The 22,540-nt window shown below is 33.6% G+C and overlaps 4 protein-coding genes and 1 long non-coding RNA gene across 5 annotated transcripts; 4 read left to right on the top strand and 1 right to left on the bottom strand.

Annotated features, from left to right (window-relative positions):
• The first annotated feature begins 7,602 nt into the window (after nt 1-7,602).
• LOC132058006 (F-box protein CPR1-like) lies at nt 7,603-8,232 on the top strand. The gene has a single exon (XM_059450575.1). It carries the CDS (start codon nt 7,603-7,605, stop codon nt 8,230-8,232), a length of 630 nt encoding a protein of 209 aa, XP_059306558.1.
• A 1,416-nt stretch (nt 8,233-9,648) lies between these two features.
• Nucleotides 9,649-10,390, top strand: LOC132058005 (phenylalanine ammonia-lyase-like). Its single transcript, XM_059450574.1, has one exon. The coding sequence runs from the start codon at nt 9,649-9,651 to the stop codon at nt 10,156-10,158; it is 510 nt and encodes a 169-aa protein (XP_059306557.1). The 3' UTR covers nt 10,159-10,390.
• A 1,277-nt stretch (nt 10,391-11,667) lies between these two features.
• On the top strand, nt 11,668-12,481 carry LOC132058532 (auxin-responsive protein SAUR32-like). Its single transcript, XM_059451003.1, has one exon. The coding sequence runs from the start codon at nt 11,850-11,852 to the stop codon at nt 12,189-12,191; it is 342 nt and encodes a 113-aa protein (XP_059306986.1). The 5' UTR covers nt 11,668-11,849; the 3' UTR covers nt 12,192-12,481.
• Nucleotides 12,482-14,236: 1,755 nt separating this feature from the next.
• On the top strand, nt 14,237-14,937 carry LOC132057333 (uncharacterized). The gene is made up of 3 exons (XR_009415131.1): nt 14,237-14,393; nt 14,481-14,718; nt 14,797-14,937. It is a non-coding gene; the product is annotated as an uncharacterized LOC132057333 (long non-coding RNA).
• On the bottom strand, nt 14,808-18,791 carry LOC132057332 (uncharacterized). The gene is made up of 3 exons (XM_059449894.1): nt 18,605-18,791; nt 15,204-15,282; nt 14,808-15,051 (listed from the first exon to the last, which is right to left on the bottom strand). Exons 1-3 carry the CDS (start codon nt 18,754-18,756, stop codon nt 14,983-14,985), a joined length of 300 nt encoding a protein of 99 aa, XP_059305877.1. The 5' UTR covers nt 18,757-18,791; the 3' UTR covers nt 14,808-14,982.
• Between the last annotated feature and the right edge of the window lie 3,749 nt (nt 18,792-22,540).

Genomic DNA, 22,540 nt, shown 5'->3' with positions numbered 1-22,540 from the left:
GCTTATAAGCACTTTCGGATTATCTTTGTATTTGGTAAAAATAAAAGTGCTTATAAGCTAAAAATAAGTCACAAGTCATAAGTTGGTCTCCCACAACTTATTATTTTTGAGTTTATAAGCACTTAGTTTAATCAAGACTTTTACTATTCTATCCTTAATATTATTTCGTAATCCCTGAAATACCTTTACTCTAATACTCCCTTTATTCCATAATAAGTGGTTTTATAGACTTTTCAATTTTTTTCAAAATAAGTGGTGCTTTAGGATGTCAAGAAGACTTTAGGCAGATTTTTCCCGATTACCCTTATTTAAATAGTCAAGATTCATTTACTAAATTTTCTTCTTTTAAAAAGTAGTATAACTTGATTAGGAGTAAGTTAGTAAAAACACACTTAATTTTTTAGCAGTGAGCAATTTCTTAAGGGGTGTGCATGAGCCTAAAAAATCACTTATTATGAAACGGAGGGAGTAAAACCCTAACCCTCTCCATCACGTCGCTTCCTCACCCCACGTCTTTAATGTTGGTATTAACCATGTGTTTGAATATAATATTTATTATAGAACAATAATTTATTCATTTTTTAATAAAGAGTTAAATAGATCATGTACTAGTATGTGTGTCCTTTACTTATATAGTAGATGATTTAGTATATAGAGTTTAGCTTATACACGGAAGATTAAATCATCGATTCTTATAAGTATAAGGTTTATGTTCACAATCTAAGATGGAATTTGGACAAAGCCATCGGTATGATTGTAGCACAAGATTAATATAATGTATCTTCATTATGAGAACGGTATAGTTCGTTTTCGAAGCAAGACATTTTGTATGTATTGAATTAACCAAGTAGAGATAAGTGTTTTGTCTTGAATAGATAAAACAAATTCTCTAGTTCATTAAATGTACTTATACTCTTAATCTTGATATAATTATTATGATCAATGTGATTTGTTCATTATTTTGATTTATTAAAAGGTATGACTCAATTGCGGGTCTATGTATTCATGGTAAATTGGATAATGGCAAAATACATTTGTGAAATAATAATTAGCTGATAGAATCCATGTCTCGCTTTGAGATTGATGATACCTTTATGAATGCTTATAAGTCTCATGTGAAAACCCCGAAGGTGAATTTTGTACACGTCACATGATATAAGTTAAAAATATAAAGAATTCAATTAGTCAATGAATTAAATTGTCAGTAATTTAATTTAATTGATTGGTATCTGTAATCTTAACATGGGAAGTTAAATAAGATTTAATGAAAGATTTTGAAATTGAACTAAGGAGTGCAGTTACGATTTTTTAGTGGAATAATTCATAATTTATTATGGTAGGATTAATTCAGATATTTCGAATTAATTCCATAATAGGAAGCCTCGTTAATTAAACTCGTAATTCCCCATTCGTGTCGAATAATAAATAATTAAATGGAATATTATTTTTTGGTGGAAAATAAAGACCCAGCAGGTGTTGAAAAAGGGTGAAAACCCTAAAACTTGTAGTTATAAAATAGGGGTCTTATTCCATATGGAGAAAAAAAAAGGAGTCGTTGGAATCAGGCACTCGAAGACGATCAACCTGTTTTTACAGTTTTACCCTCCTTGTCCGGCAGCAGCTTCTAATCTCTGATTCCAACGACTCCTTATATTCTTTCCAGAGCCTCAAAAATTATTGGTAAAATGACATTCCGATTCTGGGGCAATAAGAACCACAATGTGCTCATTATTCCATAAAAATAAGGCTCGTTCTGCAACCTGAAAGATATAAATTTACTTCAAAGAGATTCAAACTGCCTTTTCATGGTCCTGAGGATCCACCTCAGACAAGATTGAAAAAGACTGAAATAACCTGGGGACATTTAAAACTTCTTCCTAATGTTCTTCAAATAGAAAATAACATCAGATATTTTCTATTCTGCAATGATTTACTCCCTCCATCTCAGATTATATGACGTTTTTTGACTGGGCACAGTGTTTAAGAAAGAAAAAAAGACTTTTAGAACTTATGTTTTAAACATGCCATGAGATTTCTGTCTCTATAAAAGCATGTCATTAAGGATAAATTGGGATGTCTAAAGTTTAAATTGTTTTCAAATAAAAGCAGTTGTGCCGCATAAAATGGAACGACAGAGTACTATAAACAAATACCATGGCAATGAATAACACTAAACCAAAAATGACAATCAAAAAGTCTATCCTCGAAAGGAAACAAGCAGGAATAGGAGCCGAGATAGCAGCGACAGAGTCTGTTTGCACTAGTTTTTGAGTGCGAACTTACCCAGCTTTTCATCTATTTATCACGTCACTGGTGGTTTTTATTGTGGTCTCAGCCACTGCGGGCTAGGAATGCAAATTTTCAGGTACTCAAAGTCTAGAAGAGTGTACTAAACAAGGAGAAAAGACAGCTGATTCCCGAAGCTTAAATGAAGAAAGGAAAAGTCAAACCTGTTATTAGCAGTTCCAACTTCCACGGAAAAGAAGAAATCTAAATAATGTTCCAAGATGTGATTGGGCTATACAAGCTTGTCCACAGAGGTTTTACACCTTGTTCTCTCCCCAAAAGGCATTTAGAATAAAGAAAATTCAGCAAATTGGTATTCAGGTACACACTCAAAAAACCAAAAAAAAAAATAAAAAAAAAAAAGGAAGTCTTAGAGGCATTACCATTAACCTCTGCTGATAATAAGGCCTTAACACTCTAGTTTAACTAAATTCGCATCTCCTTCAGGCTTAAATAACAGTTGTCCCCATGTTCCAAACACTAAATTTAACAATCCTACGGCTATTATCTCTCTCTCTCTCTCTCCTGATACACGTTCAAGTGAACTTCATAATGCCAAACTTTCCAGTACGAGAGAGTTTATCAAATAATATAACCAGCGAAGATGGCGGTACGCCATTTTCCAGAATCTGGTCTTTAATTCAGAAACTTTTTTTTTTTTTTTTTTTGAAACTGTAATCCAAATACAGTTCTTAATTAGAAACAAATTACTCGCTAAGTTTCATTTTATGTGATCAAGTTTTAATGTGCATGGAGTTTAAGGACAAAAAGAAAGATTTTTGAAATTTGTGGTTTTAGACATGCCATAACATTTGTACAGATATAAGATTTTTATGAGTAGTGGTCTTAAACGTGCCATAACATTAGTGTGGCTATAAAAGTTTATCATTAAGGCTAAAATGGGAAGTTAAAATAACACCTTTTCCAAATTTAGAAAGGGATCATCTCTTATGAACAGTAAAAAGAAAATAGGGTCGCGTAACAAACATAACCTGGGCTAGTAATCTATTTAAAGAGAATAGAATCCATAGGACAGATTCACAGAACAAGAAGCCCTCATTTCCTCAAGTTCTAAAATGATAAAGAGCAAAAAGATACTCTAGATAAAGAATGCATGCCACTCCCCTTAAGATGGAGGATCGACTAATGCTATCAGAAACAATCTTTTTCAGAAAGAAAAAAAAAACTTTTAGATACCGTGACTTTTACTCAGCAGCATCACAAGAGGAAGTTTTTACACAAGCAGCAGAGCACAATTTGCTAAGAAACAAAATGGCACATTTATGGCCAAACTTCAGCACACTTGGGAAATTTCACCAATATATTCAAAGAAAAATGATTCTTTCCTTATGAAACGTTATTATCGTTAAATACGCTCATAGACCCAAATATCAGCAAAAACATTTTGTATGGAACGGAAAGGGAATAAAACAGAAGGCAAAAACATTTCTTTCTTCTTTGGACGGAAAAGGAAACTGAAATTGAACACAGTAGAAAATCACAGATAAACAAATAACTAATCAACAAAAAGAAAGGACGGGAAAGAGTAAAATCTGAGATCATTGCCAATGATAATCTTTTAAATCGCATTTGCGTGTAAATAAGTTGAGGAACAATAGGACCTACTCTTCTGAGATTATAAATTAGACCACCACCAACAACAACAACAACAACAACAAAGCTAGAGTAATCCCACAGGTGGGGTTCGGAGAGAGTAGAGTACACGCAGACGTTAAAGAGTCTTTTCACATAGGCCGTCAGCTCAAAGAAGGATAAAAAGGAGGCAGCAGAAACAACAGCGACATAACAAGATAACCAGGGGTTGAGAATTTGTTTGTTTTACTTTCTTTTTTAGCATGTTTTAAAAAGAATGTCTCCTTTTTTCTCAACTGTTTAATTTTAACTTAACACATGGTATCACCAGATTAAAGGACATTTTACGTATTTTTAATGTAAGATTCAAAAGTTTCTTACTTTCTTATTCTATGTGGTAAGTCAAAAACCAGACAAACAAATGTAATACTGGGAAAGAAATTGAATAAAATTAGACCAAATGAGTAAAAGAATTGGAAAAAATAGTGCCTCTTAAATCTCACTATTTTTCAACAAAATAGTTAGCTGGATAGTAAAAGAACAGGCTCGGTCCGAAATTAAGGCCCCAAAACCTTTATATACAACCGTTTATATATCTCACTATTTTTCAACACAAATCACAGTGAGAGGGAGATTGGGTTGTTTGGCACCATATTGTAGATGCAATTTTTAACTTTAATAACAATTGACTATTTAAAATATAGCCGTAATAGCTTTGTCATGGTCCTTGACCAGGCTAACTAATTGTAACCATTTAAAAAGGAGAATTAAAACAATTTGCAAGAGTAAAGGTGGTTCAATTTATATATACACCTTTATATACAACCGTTGTATATAATGTGTATATATATGTATCTAGAGACAAAAACGTAATTTTAAACTAATGGTCCAATTTTATAAAAAGTGGTAATTAATTAATCATTTTAATTATGAAAAAATTAGAATCGATTAATCAACTAAACTTTTGTAAAATACGTATAATGACCATTAATTACAATTTTAACTTTAATAACAATTGACTATTTAAAATATAGCCGTAATTGCTTTGAAAAGTTGTAGCCGTGATTACTTACATAATTAATTGTGGCTAACTAATTGTAACCATTTAAAAAGGATAATTACAATAAAATCAATTTGCATATAATAAAGGTGAAATTAATTATTTTACTTAATTAATTAAATTTCTTGGTTTAATGGAGTTGGATAATATTATATGAATTTCAAAATTGATAAATTAGCTCAAATAATTAATTTAATAACTATTTTCACTATTTTAAAAATCTTTAAATCATATAATTATTCTTAAATACTTGTGAACTATGCATATAGAAATATTCAAATGATACAACGAACAATATATTCAAATATAATATTACTATCTCCTAAAAATGAGATTTTGTATAAAATTATTCTTAAATACTTAGTAGACATATTTTTTGAAGAAAAAAAATGGTAATTTTTTTTTCAAAAAGTGAAAAAAAACTAGTGAAAAAATAATTAAAAAATATATCTTCGCATTGGTGATGATGTAGCGAAAATAAGTCTACCCATTTTTTAAAATGTTTTTACCTCATAAGGTGAAATTAGCTTCACTTTAAATAAGAAAAAAAATTCACCATTAGTGGAGTGTGACATTTCGGATATAATTTAGGAGCAATCTATATAAAATAATATATATCTAAAGAAAAAAAAAAATGAAAAGCTATACAGAAGAGGGGGGAAAATAAAGACTTTTTTTTTAAAGTTGTTATAAAAATTTATATTTTTTAATTAAAGTGCAAATATTCTAGGTGACAAAGTTTTTTTTTAAATGATTTTAAAAAAAAAGTCATGTGGCTTAAAAAAAAAGTTTACCAATTTTTTTTAGTAGACATATACATGGTAATTTTTTTCTAGTGGGTCGATTTTGGTTTAAAAATATCTTCGTGGCTTTAAAATAATATCATTTTTTAAAGCACCACCCAGAAAAAAAATTACCATGTGGCTTTAGAAAAATATATCTACTAAAAAAAATTGCACCATTTTTTTTTATAATGACGTGGTATATATATGTAAACTTTAAAAAAAAAAACTCCGTCGACAAAAAAAAAAAAGTATATTTCGTTTGTAGGCGGAGATATACTTACACCATTTTATGAGCGTATATATTTGCACTTTTTTTTTTCCTAAATGACAAAATTAAACTTTTACCCAAAATTAAATTTTGAAATTCAAACAGTCGGCCAAATTTTAATCTTCCTTAATTATAATCCGCCCAAATTTCAACCATTTTTTTATTCAAGACTCAAAGATACCCTAGACTCTCATTTCTGCATGGTTCCATATCAAAAACTATAGGAGAAGAGAAAGATGACACAAAAGAAGAAGAAGAAGCTAGTAATATCCTCCAATCTCCATGGAACTACAAAGAAGAAATCCATTATAAATAGAAAAAAAGCTAATCTTTTGAAGAAGAAGAAGAAGAAGAAGAAGAAGAAGAAGAAGAAGAAGAAGAAGAAGAAGAAGAAAGCAGTATCTTTTGAAGAAGAAGTTATTATGCTTAATAACATTGAAGAAAGCATTATTTCAACCAAATCAGTATCAGGTGAGTTATTATGCTTAATAACATTGAAGAAAGCATTTTTTCAACAAGAAGAAGTTATTATGCTTAATAACATTGAAGAAAGCATTTTTTCAACGAAATCAGTATCAGGTGAGTTATTATGCTTAATAACATTGAAGAAAGCATTTTTTCAACTAAGTAAATAATTTTGTGGGATAACAGAAATCATTGATATATTCCAGGGTTTCCTATCCTAGTTTGAAAGATTATCAAAAAAAACTCCCACTTCCCCCTTCATTGTTTTGTCATTAGTTCATGGTAGGATTTTTTTTGTGATTGAAAAAGAGTTGGCAAGTGACATAGTTATGCTCTTTCACATTAATGGTTTCTTGATCAATAAATTACTAGAATCTAAGGGATCAATATTGCATATGAGAAAGTCAAGGAAGTATTTGTCCTTTTAAGAATAGAACAATTCATAGTTATGTATTGAACGCCAATCCTACTTCCTTCTAGAACATGGACTAGACAAGTACGCCCTTTAGGAATCTGATTTTTACTTCTACAAAGGACTTTAGATTGCTTTTGTCCTTTGACTTATAAAACACAATCAACAGATTAACGCTAAAACGTTACTTTGAAATTCCACAAGTATTCTTTATTTGGAACAACAATTGTAGCAAGTGTTGAGCAGTCCTCTCAACCAATTCAAGGTAAGTTGTACAAGTTGTGCTTGAAAATTTGTTTTGAACTCTAGTTGTTGTAGCTTTCTTTTTTAATATTTCTTCTTGGTTTTCATATACTCCATGTATATATGTGTGTGCCCGTATAGATTTAACATCTTCAACAAATGAACTACTAAAGCACTCTACCTGTCCTATCTAGGTCATGGGAATTCACTTTAAAGGGAAATAATGATGGAGATCCTCAGCAGGTTACCTGTGCGGTCTCTCTTTCGGTTCAAATGTGTTTCAAAATTTTGAGAGGCATTAATCGTTGATCCTTACTTTAAGATGAAGCATCACATTCATGCCAAGAACGACCAAAATTCTTAAAAGATTCTTATTTGTCAAATATGGACGGATAAGGACGGTAACTGTAATTTCCATTGCTCTTCTTTATCGCCGGTTCAATTGGTTGAGGATGAACAAAAAGTTGATTGCCCTTCGAACTGCATACCAATGGAGTTCAAACCTTTTTGTTGTTATGATGGACTTTTTCTTATTCTAGATTTGTCTGATAAACTCTTTGGACACCTTTTGCTGTGGAACCCCTCCACAAGAGAATCAATAGAACTTCCTCGTCCAGAACCTCTACTGGAATATTATGTATATGGATTGGGATATGATGAAACTAGTGATGACTATAAGATCCTTGCAGTTGACCTGAGTGCATTTTATGATCTCTATGCTAATGTTTCGGTTGAAATTCTCTCTCTAAAAAGTGGTTCTTGGAGAAGAATCGGTGAAAAACATCCTACTGGCGTTCATCGTGTTAGAGGTTTTAGGGATTGTGGCATGGATTATTTGCCATTTGTACATGGAGCATTTCATTGGCTTGGTATGTCAGAATATTGTAGTGACGTTTATCGTACTATTGTTTCATTTAATATTTCAAATGAGGTGTATGGAGTGATACCGTTGTCGGAGCGAATGTGCAATATACCCCACCTTCTGAACATCGACCCCCACGTTGTGATCCGCGACCATGGTGTTTCAGTATTGGGAGGAATGCTTTGCTTTTATTCTACATATAATGCTTGCCATGGGCGCACTTTTAAGTTGTGGGCAATGAAAGACTATGGTGTTTAGGAATCTTGGACTGAATTGATTACAATACTCTATATTAATCTTTGTTGTTCTGCCAGACCGATACATATGTTTGCGGATGGTGAAGTGCTACTATGCTGCAATCGTATGGGATATTTTGGAACTGTATTCAGGACGACATCTAGAGGACCATTTGGATTATGGCCTCATTGTGATATCATTAAGTTTGCATTTGTTTATAGAGAGAGCTTGATCTTGCCTAAATTACTTACCTAGTATTTGCCTATGTATGATTATGGTATTTTATAGGTTACTTGTACTCTTTGTAATCTCCTTAACTTGAGATTTCCTATGGTAAATTATATGCCTACAGTCCGGAAAGATGTCATTGTAGACCGAGGCTGAGGTTCACAAAAGTGCAATGGACTCTCCCTGTTGATCCTTGGCTATGTTGTAACATTTCACGTGGGAATTCTGGTGGTAGGAATTTGTGTTTGGGGATCTGGTATTTGCACCTGTCAATTATATTGGTATCCACAGCAACATGAGGGTGGAAATTGGCTTTTGAATTATGCATGGAAGGTTTTGGTATTATATACCATTTTTTCCTCATTTTTATTTTTGATCATTTTCTTAGCATTGCTAATTGTAATGTCATCTTGGAGTACATTATAAAGTCTGAGATGGTCAAACGCTATTTGTTTTTCTCTCTGTGTATCAGCATTGTTCAAACTCTCCTCTTCCATTTAGATGATTTTAAATGAAATGTGTTTTTTTTTTTTTTGGGAATGATCCAAAGGAGCTGCTAGTAATGGAGTTTGTTGCATCTAATTAGTTTTCTTATAGTATGATTGGACCATTTTCCTCTTCTCATTAAGCAGAGTTGATCATTAAGTCAAGTACTACTCTTTTTTTTTCCTGTTTTCTTTGCCTTTTCTATTATTGAATTGGTCTGTCTATATCATGCTTATTTCAGTATGGGTGTATGTTATTTTTGTATAGCCCGTTTGGTTTAGCTGGAAAAAAAAGTTAGCTTTTTAGCAAGTGCTGAAAAGCACTTTTAAAGTGTTGCAGCTTATTTTGTCAATGAGTTGTTATGTTTTTGGAAAGAAGTGCTGAAACTAAAAATCTTTATAAAAAAAAGTGTTGAAACTGAAAATAAGTAGCTGAAGTGTTTGGTGGAAAAGTCTCAAAAGCATTTTTTTTTTGTTAAAATGACAGAAATGCCACTAAAGCTGTTAACATTAAAGAAAGCTTATTATTACAAAATTTTAAAATATAAATTGATTAAGATAAAAAAAGTATCTTTAACTTTAAAATTATATAAATAAGATTACCTTAAGTAAATATAAAGTATTTACTGAAATAACATAGTAAATAATGTATGTACCCAATATTTGGCTATGCTGTTAAAAACACAGTTAGCCAAGTAGCGAAGAGGACTAACTATGGGTGCTAATGGTGATGGGTGCTAATGGTGAACTTCATCCAGCAAGATTCTGCGAAAAGGAATTGCTACAAGTCGTGGACAGGGAATACTTGTTTGCCTATGCTGATGACTGCTGCAGTTGCAACTACCCCTTGATGCAGAAGCTGAGACAGGTACTAGTTGATCATGAATTGAAAAATGGTGAAAGTGAGAAGAATGTGAACAGCTCAATTTTCCAAAAGATTGAAGCTTTCGAGGACGAATTGAAAGCTGTGTTGCCTAAAGAAGTTGAGAGTGCAAGATCTGTTCTTGAAAGTGGAAATCCTTCAATTCCAAACAGGATAACAGAATGTAGATCATATCCATTGTACAAGTTTGTGAGGAAAAAACTTAGAACAGAATTGTTGACAGGAGAAAGAGTTCGATCCCCCAGCGAGGAGGTTGACAAAGTGTTCACAGCAATGTGCAATGGACAACTCATTGATCCATTGTTAGAGTGTCTCAAGAGCTGGAATGGTGCTCCTCTTCCAATCTGTTAGGTGTTTGCCAAAGAAAGGACCTTTTGTTCATGCTTATCAAGTGCTATTTTTCAGATTCTTTTTTACTTTATGGTGAAGTATTAGTCACATAATATGTTGTGAACTTATATCTTTTTTTGGTTCAACTTAAAAGTGTGTTACAACTCTCTTAAATATGTTTGATTGTAGCCTGTGTATGTCTCTTTTCAGTAAAAACTTAATGAAAAGTGACTTTGTGCTTATATCTATTCAATTCTTCTGTCCAATCAAGTTCCTCTTCTTGTTATATTCAAAGCACTAACAACTGTAGGGCCTCACAAGTAAGGTTCTACATTTTTCAGAAACAAGAAGAAGGAAGTAGTTGTGAAAAAGATGTCCTGGTTTGGCTTTGTTTTTTCTTCTTGGATATGCTTGTTCCAAGTATATTAGTCTCATTTTAGCATAATGGAAAATACGCCTCAACCCCAAACAAGTTGGGATTGGCTATATGAATCACTTCTTCGCTAAGTTTAAGTCATGTTATCATATATAGGATTTGGATAGGAAGATCCATCATGAGTTGGAAAATTTCATGCAATGCTAAGCTACCGCAACCCTCCTTTATCTGGGTTTGGTACCATCAATGTGAGCAAGATCACATGGACAGACTTTCATTTTAGCATAAGACAACTATAATTACGCCTCAGTCCCAAAAAAGTTGAGTGTCGGCTTTATGAATCTTCATTTCTCCATTTAATATTCAAGTCATGTCACCATCATTTTGTATTAGAGGAAGATTCATCATGAATTAGCAAGCTTTAATTTGGAAAATCAACCTATCGTAACCCTCCTAGACCGGTAATGTGAGAAAACTAACATAGGCAGAGTTTCATTTTAGCACAAGAAATTTAAAAAGACAATGAAAAGAGGCCACATGTCTGTGCCTTATTGAAAGAGACATACACAACACAACAGGAACACTTCCAAATGAAAGGAGGTCATGTGCAGCCACTTTAGGGAAGTCCCATTGATGTGCTACTCCAGACTTAGTTGACATTGTGAAAGACCACTTTTTAATTGTGATAGCACCAAGTATGTCAATTTTTATGATGATTTCTAGATAAGTTAAACAGAAAAGAAAACAATAGTATAAAATTTCTTGTTTTTAACTACACTTACACGACTAGTACTACTATTGCTTGATATTGAATGAGGATATCATTTAGAAAAAAGGAATGGCAAATAGGTACTAAAAGCTGAACGTGTATTGGTAGATATATGAAACCTGCAACATATGTCAAGATCATGAAGCTGGCTCTCATCCTAACATACAAACAACTTACAACTAATGACTTAAAAAGCTGTAAGCACATGAAAATGGGGACCCAAAACTACTTAGCATCCTAGAAATTTCATCTAACTAACCTCCAATATCTCCTTTATCATATTATTTATATATATTAATTTTTTTTTTTTTTTTTTTTTTTTTTTTTTTTGCATAAATACAACATTTGAGTCAAACCTATTGATTATGTTAAGTATAACGGTGGCTCTATCCCTAACTCAGCATCTTAGAAATATCATCAAATGAGTTAACCTCTATTCTCCTTCACCATATCCTATAAATACCCTTCTCAAACTCTATAGAAAGAAAACAAAACAAATACCACATACTACGATTTGCTCACCATTGCCAAAAACATATATTCCAACTTCTACATTAAGCTCAAAATATGGTCAAACGTTTGATTGGAAAGCTCAAAACTGAATATCTTCAACTAATTCCTACATACACAACCCAAAATGCTGCTGAAATCGTCGATACGCCGCGTGGAAACACATCATTGGTGCCAAATGATGTGAAAGAAGGACACTTTGCTGTATTTTCAGTGAATCCTGAAGAGGAGCCACAGAGGTTTGTGGTGGAGTTGCAATGGCTAACACATCCATCATTCTTGAAATTATTGAAAGAAGCTGAAGATGAATATGGATTTAGACAAGAGGGTGTTCTTGAATTCCCTTGTCGTGCTGAAGAATTGGAGAAGGTTCTTGCCACTTGTGCTATTGCTGTTTAAACTAAATTATCTACAAGTTGCTAAAAATATCAGACAAGGAAACGGTTGAACATAATTCTTTACGATTTGAATAGAAGGAAATGAGTATGCAAAGATCTAAGTTATATTAGTTCAGTTTTATTTTACTTTCTTTAAGGATATTGTCACTATGCTATATTGTCTTAAATATAGTGTTTCATGTAACTGTTTACTCAGAATGAATTGGTGTGGTACCTGTAATTTTATTTTAAATAAATAAAGTGGTATTTCCTTAATTAGAATGGACAAACGAAAGCTAATGTTAATATTCATTCTTAAGAATGGGATGCAAAGACAGAGGTTACAAAGATTTAGAAGTGGAGATAGATTGCTTACTTGTTGTCAAGTTAATCAAAGAGGAGGATATGCATATATCATCTTCTCAGAGCTTTTATTGAAGATTGTCGATATTTGTTGGTAGTGAACAAAGCTACTATCATATGCATTTGGAGAGAGACAAACAAATGCGTAGATTTCTTGGCGAACGAAATCTTAATTTGGGAAGAGGCACTAGAGGAAATGAAATGTATTACACTAGCAGATTAAAATCATGTAGCTTATAATGATAGCTATTAAGGAGTTTAGTTTAATTTTTCATCGCAACAAACAAAAAATTAATTAGGATGGGATGCTCTTTCGCTAATTAGAATGGACAAATGAAAATTATTTATGTGGCGAATTCTGATTGCATCATACACTGAAAAATGTGATGGGATAGTAAACGTTTCTCTCTTTTAGAGATCTTGAGTTCAATATGGTTAAAATTTGAAATGAGGAGATCACTTTATTTAAGTTTTATCGGCTCAAAATCACAAATATCTAAGTAGTGAGCTTTGAATAGTGACGCTTGAAAATACATACTCTAGTAGTAATTGTCTCATGGCATTATACGATGATGCCACCAGTTGATCCCTTTCCCATTGAGAAAAAAGAATGAAAAAGAAATGAGAGTTCATGGGTGAATAAAAATCTGAAATTAATTTCGTAGAAACATAAAACTGCAACCATTGCCTACTAGCCACTAGAAATATTCATTGATTGCTGATGGGATTAAGGTCAATAGTCAACATATTGAAATTTTGTCGGTCAACTCTGACTTCGGTCAAAGCTTAGACCTATAACATTATCTGCTTTAAAAAGAAATGATAAGTAATTAAAATAAGTATGAATTGCTTAAAAAGTATAAATGATCACAAAGGAATTAATAGAAAGCAGAATCGACGACTCCAAAATAGAATTACCTCATGATATTCTAAATCAAAATATGAAATTTTAGAATAACCCAAAATTAGGCAAAATTCTCAGCCAGAGGAAAGAACCAATCACTAAATCTGACTCTAAGAAATTATCAATAATTGTTACAAGAATAACTTCAAACACAAAGGACATAAGTGCATGGTTCTTGATTTTGACAGTACATGGCAAGAAGACTTAAATTGTGGAAGATAATTGAGGAAGAAGTCTTACAAGTGACTCAGTTACATGAAGAATGGCAGGTGACATTTGAGACAACCATTTGTAGATGGACCATAATAAATACTTTATAGATGGACGATAATAAATACTGGACCATCTTAGAAACTTCATCTGCTCCTTATAATACGATGATATTGCATCCATGCATAAAGTTCAAGGTAAAAGTCCCTTTTTTATGATCAAGTTACGGGAGACACATATGTTAATTAATCAAATTAAAATATTATTGTACTTTTTCTCTAGCATCACCCACGTTCATTTAACTCACTACAAACAAAGCCAAGATAAAATTAAATACAAATATTTTTATTTTATACAATTTAAATAAAAAAGACAAAATGATCATAATATGAGGGACAAAATTTAAAGCCACCCCAAAAGATTAGGGCAATCAGAAAAAAATGAACTTCATCTCCTTATAATACTATGATATTTTCATGATCTAAAAGTCCCTTATGATCAAAAAAAACTTTTTCTAAAGATCATTTAACTCACTACAAACAAAAAGATATAAAGCAATTTAAATAAAAAAATGTTTGTAAAGGACAACATAATAAAAAAATTTAAGGACTACATAACCATTTCGACGACTTACTGACGGAAATTAGCTCGTCGTTAAGGAATTTCCAACGAAAAAGTCAGTCGCAAACGTTTCCAATGAATTCAATTTTTTGTAATAGTAGCTTAACCCTAGCTTCTTTGTGAAATGTTTCCTGCAATTATTACCATGTGCGCTGTAAAATCATGGGTGAATTTAGAATCTTACACTTAGGTAAAAGGCTTGTTGTTTAAGAGGTTTCCGTGTTTAACAGGTGTGTCAAAAGGAATTTAGCCTCAAGCTTGAGAACAAACTATGTATGTACTCTGATTATGAAGAATAAGCAATGCTATCAGCTGCAAACTGAAGTACACCAGCACACTAGGGCAATTCTCAACTCACTTTGTTTCTGCAAATCTGCAGCTCTTGCATCCTCACTACCATTATTAATAAGAGAATACTCAAAATTTGTGACATGGACCGTTCGCCTCGTTTGTCATCTCAAGTTCAAGTAGAAGCAAGGGCACAAGAGTCAGTATTATGAGCCTATAGAACAAATACACTTCAATTAAGGTCGTCTCAAGTTCAAATAGAAAGACTAGCACTTCCATTAATTAGAGAAAACTAAGGGAAGCAACCATGCGGCACTTGGCAATATCATCAAACATTTCGAGGTTAAAAATTGTTTGAATTCATAGTATCAACAGAAATTTCAAGATGCTATTTTTTCCTGTCTCAATATTTCAAAAGGAAAGAAACCTATGGAAAGTAAACAGGCCAATTGAAGTAGTACGAGTCTCGTGCATCTTTATCCATGTACTGGTTCCACTGCAACATATGAAACTAAAATGAGAAACAAAAAACCAGTAATTCCAACCTAGTTTGAAACTACAAGCATTGGAACAAAAAACATCTGTTTATAAGACTATAGCGCATAAGAAAGGACATCATTACATAAGAAACTTAAGAAGCATAAGTACCTTAAATTCATAGTCCTGATTCTTCTTGAGGGCTTTCTTCCAGTGATGTTGCTCAAACATCATGGCTTTGTCATGCCAGCTGCACATAACAGATTCAACAAGTCAGACACGACGCAAAAAGGAAGTTCTTAGAAATCTCACTCATGCAGTAATATGGTTATCGTTGAGCCGCCACTTCACAGTGTCTTTGCCAACATGGCAAAATGTAATCACTCACAGACTACTGACAATTAGGCATAGCGGAGTGCAACTAGGTCAACCTAAAGTTTCCAAGCAACACAACTCAGAAGCATAGTTCTAATGAGATCAAGAAGGAACAAGTGAGCCCCCATCACAAATTACGAACATTATAAAAATACCATCATGCTGGAAGCTTCCAAAAATGTTATTTAACAGAAATGATCAAGCGGCAGTTAGAATGCACAGATTATGCTTTAAGCAAATATCACTCTTGCCTTGTTCACGGAGAGATACGCCTTTAAATTGTTAGCATAAAGTGACAGAGATAAGCTAATGAAAAGATAACAATGACCCAAGAATTCTCTTCAGATATGACCAATAAAAGAAAGAATTTTCTGTAAATGTGAACTTGGAACAGAGAAGGGAGCCTGATCATAAAAAATAAAAAATAAAAAATAAAAAATGTCACTTCACCTTCATTCTTGTTATTATGACAAAGCTAGATATTTAAAATTTCAAACACATCAATTTCGCCCAATCTCACTTCACCTTCATTCTTCTTATTATGGGTATTTGCAGTGCACATGTTGTGTCTTACTTCTTATTCTAAAACCAATATTTCCTAAAGTGTGCATTTTCAGCTTCTGCTTCATATCATGCTAGTTTCTCCGTTAACAAAATATCACCTGTAAATAAACCTTGTCCCTAATACTATGGGTACGCTCGTCTATCAGTATAGAAAACAAATATGGGCTCAATGCGGATCCTTGGTGCAGAGAACTCCTCTTAATCTCCTTCCACTATTCTCACACTTGAAACCACTCTCATAAGTAGCCTTTAAGATATTTATATATTCTAGATGTATACATCTCTTTATTGAAGTACACCTTTGGTGTAGCTTTTTTATACTATAATGTTAACTGTTTCAAAAAACAAAAAAATACTTCACAAATTTATTTTTCTTGGCACTGTAATATGAGCCCAATGAATATCCTGTGAATATCTTTTTTGTGAATCTTCATTTTATCTTTATAACCGAGAATCCCCATAAATTTTTCTAACAAAATATAAGCCTTTGTAGTAAATCTACTGTGCATAAATTCGAGCTAGTTCTCTGTTACCCTTATGATGTCCCTAAGTCTATGCTCTATTACTCTTATCCCTAAGTTTCACTCATATGGCCCTTAAAATGTAATATCAAAATAGTTAGTACAACGTTGAATTTCTTCTCTGTTCAAATATATAGAAAACAATCTACTCTTTCTCCACTTAGTTATCATTTTTCTACTCCTCAATATATCCTTGGATACTTGGTTAGCCATAGTACTTCGAATTCTCACTGGCACTTCCTATCTTTACGGATCCCATCACGATAAACTTTTCTAGCCTTCATAAGCTTCATGCATCTTAGTGCAGCTAATTTCACAAGTGAAGCTAAGGATTTTATCTACATAGACGTATGGAAATCTCTTACCTCATCCTCATTATTCGTGTTGAGCAATTGATCAAAATAGCTCCTACGTCTCTCCATCTATAGTCAAAACTTATCAGGATCTCCTTTAATACACTTAACCTTGTTCAAATTTGAACCCCCTTTTTTTCTCTATCGTGCTAACTTATACATTTCTTTCTTCCTTTCCTGCCTCCCTAACTTTTGGTACAAGTCGTCTAACACGTCTCCTGGGGCTTTGTTAATCACCTTCTTAGCTCTATTTTTTTTTTTTTTTTTTTTTTTTGGGTGGATACCCGAAAAATTCCCAAAGGCCAATAATAAGCGCACCATTCGAAGCTCAATCGATAATGAACCCACCCCTCTATCCTTTTTCACTCAAATATAAGGCTTTTGTCTGTGGCAGGGTTCAAACCCGTTACAAGCGTCTAACCCACACTTCACATATCGGCTCTTACCATTAGACAAAGCCATGGGGGCTTCATAACACTATTATTCTCTTTAAAGGCTTCTCCATCTTCTATTGTTAGTAGCTTTCTACACCACACTCTCTCTAGCTTTAATAGCTCTTTGCACCACCAACACCATAAGTAGATACCACTCCTCAACACTAGAAGGGCTCGTTTGGTTCGAAGGCAAGTTATGGGATTAGTTATCCTAACATTATTTCTTATTGATTGTTTGGTTCATTGTATTAAACATAGCATGCATTACATAATCTCTAAATAGTACTGAATAGGGTGTATAAGTATAAGAATAGTACTTGTATTGTTAATGCCATGCTATTGAATAGGGTGTATAAGTAATATTGATATTAGTTGTACCAGACTTAAATTTACAACCAACATTGCACAATCTTATACTAGCATTTTTTCTACCTAATACACCCTGCCAAATGACCCCTAAGCACGCTATATTGAATAAGAATTGAGTCGAATAAAAATAACCTCTTTATCAAATTAACAACAGACATGGAATAAAAAAAAAAGAATTATTGCAAAATGAATTGAAAGTGAATAACTAACCCCACATAACTACTCTCTGCATTACTAATACCAACATAAGTCTGACCAGTAACCAAACAACCCCTAACTTAATACTACCACTAAAAAAACTACAAGCACACTGTATACAGCAAGAAATTAGCCAAATAAAGATAACCCCTTTATCAAAATTGACAGCAAATATGAAGGAAAAAAAACACAATTGTTACAAAAGGAATTGAAAGTGAATTTTGCAAGTTATACTTGAATTGATTGGAGAGATTCCACATGTAGGGAAAGATCCATGTATTATTTTATGCAGGGTAAAAAATGGAATAACTAATACATTAATAACTAAACCTCGTCTAACTAAACCCCGTATAACTAAACTCTACTTTACTAATACCAGCATAACTGTAACCAAGAACCAAACAACCCCTAAGTTAATACTACTCCTTAAAACTATAAAGCACACTATATAAAACAAGAATTGAGCCACATAAAGATAACCCCTTTATCAAATTAAAAACAAGGGAAAAGGGTCAAAAATACCCCTCCCATCCTTAAAGTTTTCAAATATACCCCCGTCTTGACTGAAATTATCCCTCAAAATAACCCGAAATCATTTTTTAAACCCGTTCCATCATTTAAACCCGACCCAACTAAATAATAACCCCTGAGTTAATGCTACAACAAGAATTGAGCCAAATAAAGATAACCCCCTTCATCAAAATAACAGCAAATATTGTTGCAAAAAGAATTTAAAGTGAGTATTTGCAGGGTTATACTTGAATTGATTGGAGAGAGTCCACATGTAAGGATTAATCCATGTGAGTGCAGAGAAAGCAGCTGACCCGACCCATATGTTAACGAATCTTTCCGGGTCGGCATGTGGTACTCCCGGGTCGCCCCTATATGCATTTCCAAAGTACTTCTCCATTGCTTTTTGGTTTATCCCATATCTTGTGTTCCATAGGAACACTATATATCTGTCTTCTCGTTTGCAGAAGTAGTCCTCATAAGTTTTAGAGTTCCATATTTTTACCCTTGAACTTCTAACTTTTCCAGAAACGTCCCGGTTTGCTACCCTTTTTTTTTTTTTTTGCTTTTCCGCACGGTCTCCGATTTCCGCATTGGAGTCCAATTAAATTTGAATTCGCACCATGTAGGGCCTATTCGGTAATTCTTTGCGCAGATCGTCCTTCATATGAACTGGTCTTTAATTTTTGCCTCTCAAATTGCTAGTCTTTATTTTTTGCCTCTGCTTCTCATTTAATGAAAATTTATGGGCCAAAGTACCCTTATTTGCTGGTCTATGAAACCAGATATCTGGGTTTGATCTCCAGAAGAGTAAAAAAAAAAAAAATCATAAGACAAGGTTTCATAGAAACTATGCCTATTCGGGCAAAATTACATAGAAATATATCTTGTCCGGTATAGTTCTGTAGTAACTAATTTGTTCAGCATAAGCATAACAACTATGTTAATTCCGGCAGAGTTACATAGAAACTGGGCATAATACACAAATAGACCTCAAACTTGGTCTCATTTTTTAAGTATGCCCTCCAACTTTGGGTGTGCATAAGTAGACACCTCAACTTATCTCTACTTTTTCAGTTGAATACTTTAACTTACAAAATGATCATCTAGACACCTTCAAAATAATGTGCCACGTCAGAATTTGTGTTTATGTGTTCAACTTTTTACAAGATGAGATACCTACTTGTGCATACACAAAGTTGGAGGGCATACTTAAAAAATGATGTCAAGTTTGAGGGCCTATTTATGTATTACGCCTAGAAACTATGCCTCGTCTGTCATAGTTCTATAGAAATTAAGTTATCCTATAGTAGTTAATGCTCCTTTCTTTCCGGACTATTCTACCATGACTTTCTCGCTTTTGGTATTCGTGTTATCATATTGTTTTCGATATGCTTGGCCTTATCTGACCTTTTGTCTTGTTTTCCTCTTGTCTTTCTCTCTCCTCCTCTCTCGAGCCGAGGGTCTTTTCGGACAAATCGCCCTACCTTTCAAGGTGGGGGTTAGGTCTGCGTACACTCTACCCTCCTGTAACACCTCGTGCATTCGGGCTAAGATTTGACTCATAAGACAAGGGTATCATAAACCCAATTTGAGTAGTGTATAAATGGAGTTTGAAACCCAATAAAGACATGAGAAGAGTCCTTTAGCAAAGGAAAGTCGGAAGCTACCCTACGGAGCGTGTTTTTAAGTGAGTTTGCACCACCTCTCAATTAAAATGAGTATACGGAAACATATGTAAGGAATTTGGGAAAATTTCCTTCTTGAAAGTTGTATATCTTTGAAATACCTTTCCAACGGTATATTATGGAGGTCAAACGGAGATCTGTACAAAAAGTTATGCCCGTTTTACTAAAACGATTAATTCAGCAGATATACGGTAGAATATACGGTCGTAAAAATATACGGGCCGTATATTCAGACCGTAAAATTTGCCCGTAAAGCCCAATTCACCGGAATGGATGTACGGTAAGACATACGGTCCGTAGAATTTTTCCGGACGTAAAATAGGCGTAAAATGGGTCCGACAAGAATTATAAAACTTCGTTTTAAGGCTTTTTCACTTCATTCTTCACACCCCCAAGCCCTAGAACGACCTTATATTCTCTCCCATCATCAAGAACACCAAGGTAAGCCTACTCTAATCATTCCAAGTCAATTCTAATATATATCCTTGTAATCTAAACAAGAAATCATCATTCCTAACCTAGGGTTTTCAAGAAAACCCATCTCAAGGTTCAAGAATTCAAGATTTTGGAAATCTTCTTCAAAGTTAAAGTCTTTGATTCAAGTTTGGAGCATTATCAGTATGTAGAGTTACTATCTACGTGTGGGAACATCATTGTTTCTTCCCCACGCCTCATAATCCATAAATTATGATTCTCTACTAAAACTAGGTTTCTATACCATGCTCATGATAACCCTAGGTCCAAGTCCATGATTATACTATGTATGAATTGTTATAATTCCACCATTGAGTTCTTAATATTTCTTTATGATTATTGAGAATCCGTCCGTAATCCATGAAAACCCATATATCTCATTCCATGGGTTCATGCATGCTAGTTTATGATATATTATGCTATTTTCAAGAAAATACTATACATGTTTTACAAGTTCATGCAAGTAAGCTATGATTCATGATATCCATATACAAGCAAGTTATATTCATGAAAAGCAAGTGGACTGACAAGTGCCACTTATTTTACATGTTCAAGTTTTTGGGAGTTGTTTTAATTACGAGGAAGGCTTGAGATAGCCCGAAACTACGTAGCCACCGTAGGATGAGGATCGTTCCACACATGTAGGACGATATCTCATAATGACTGGATCCTTTCATATTTTATTAAATCTCATGTTCCCCGGCAAGGACCGAGTGTTCGGTGGCGGGACGCAAGCACCTGACATGGATCGGTTATAAGTTATTGCTCTCCCTACTTATGATATTTTTACTCATGCTTTATATTATATATGTATTCATGTTCATGCTCATAACCAGGTTTCAGTTTCACGTTTAGTTCTTATCTTTATTACTTTATGTCCCATGTTATTTCATTTAGTTGCTTTACATACCAGTACATTCAATGTGCTGACGTCCCCTTTTATTGCCCGGGGGCCTGCATTTCACGATGCAGGTACGTATTTGTGGACGCCGCATCCGCTCGTAGGATTTGCTCGTATCGGCTCATTGGTGAGCCCCATCTTGTTCGGGGTTTAGTCGATTATCTTTATTTTACTAGTCATGCATTTAAAGGTATCTTCGGAGAGCCTTGTCCCGGCAAGTACGTTTTCCAAAGTCAAGATTCATGATTAGAGGTTTCATAGACTAGTCGGCTTTAGTTATGTTAGACATGCAAGGTGTTTAGCCATCTTTGGCTCAACTCATGTTATTTCCGCATTTATGATTTAAACAAGTGTTTCATTAAATTATTATGACATCTCATGTTTTATAAAAGCTCATCACGTTCATGCTATATTTCCGCTCATGTATGCCTCATGATGATTCAGCAAGCCATGTGGTTCGCTCGGTCACATGCAGTATGACACCGAGTGCCGTGTTTCGCCCAGGCCATGGTTCGGGGCGTGACACCTCCCTAGACCCCACATGATGGGATTATACTGGGCTTGTTGTTGTTGTTGTTGTATAGAACAATCTTTGAACAAGACATAGTTTTTGTGTAACTTTGCCCGAATAGGCATAATTTCTAAGAAACCTTGCCTTGCATAATTGGGTCACAGATCCAAATTTATTTATTTTTATTTTTCGATTTCAGGCATATTTTCGGCCAATTTATTATTATTTAAAGTGCTCAAGGGAAAAAATTAAAGACCAGCGATTTGAGGGGCAAAAATTAAAGACCACCCCAAGAAATGGGCATTTGCCCCTTGTTAGGGGAAAGAGCTCCGTATCAAGACTTTTTCATACTCAGGACTCAAACTCAATATATCTTATTAAGGGAGGAGCGCCATATGCTTCACCACATCTTTGGTGGTCAATTTGCTACCCATGTTTTACTTCTTGCGATTGTTGTTGAATGTCAATTGGTCATATATTACAAATGAAATGATTCAATATAACCCTTTACTATTTAAACAAAAGACAAGAATTCTAAAAAATATTCTTGTATTCAATTCTCAAATTCTTACATGTAAAGGAAATATATCTTAGAAGATTTGACATTTTT

Source organism: Lycium ferocissimum, chromosome 5 (assembly GCF_029784015.1).
Source record: "Lycium ferocissimum isolate CSIRO_LF1 chromosome 5, AGI_CSIRO_Lferr_CH_V1, whole genome shotgun sequence".
Taxonomy (NCBI): Eukaryota; Viridiplantae; Streptophyta; class Magnoliopsida; order Solanales; family Solanaceae; genus Lycium; species Lycium ferocissimum.
This window is presented reverse-complemented; position numbering and strand designations above follow the sequence as displayed.

What these genes read in the sequence shown, in the direction of transcription:
- LOC132058006 (XM_059450575.1), top strand. Translation starts at nt 7,603, where the DNA reads ATGGAGTTCAAACCTTTTTGTTGTTATGATGGACTTTTTCTTATTCTA.
- LOC132058005 (XM_059450574.1), top strand. Translation starts at nt 9,649, where the DNA reads ATGGTGATGGGTGCTAATGGTGAACTTCATCCAGCAAGATTCTGCGAA.
- LOC132058532 (XM_059451003.1), top strand. Translation starts at nt 11,850, where the DNA reads ATGGTCAAACGTTTGATTGGAAAGCTCAAAACTGAATATCTTCAACTA.
- LOC132057332 (XM_059449894.1), bottom strand. Translation starts at nt 18,756, where the DNA reads ATGGAGAAGTACTTTGGAAATGCATATAGGGGCGACCCGGGAGTACCA. An exon ending in ACTCTCTCCAATCAATTCAA is followed by an intron (nt 15,283 to 18,604) that starts GTATAACCCTGC and finishes TGTTATGTGCAG; the next exon opens with CTGGCATGACAAAGCCATGA. An exon ending in ATCAGGACTATGAATTTAAG is followed by an intron (nt 15,052 to 15,203) that starts GTACTTATGCTT and finishes CATATGTTGCAG; the next exon opens with TGGAACCAGTACATGGATAA.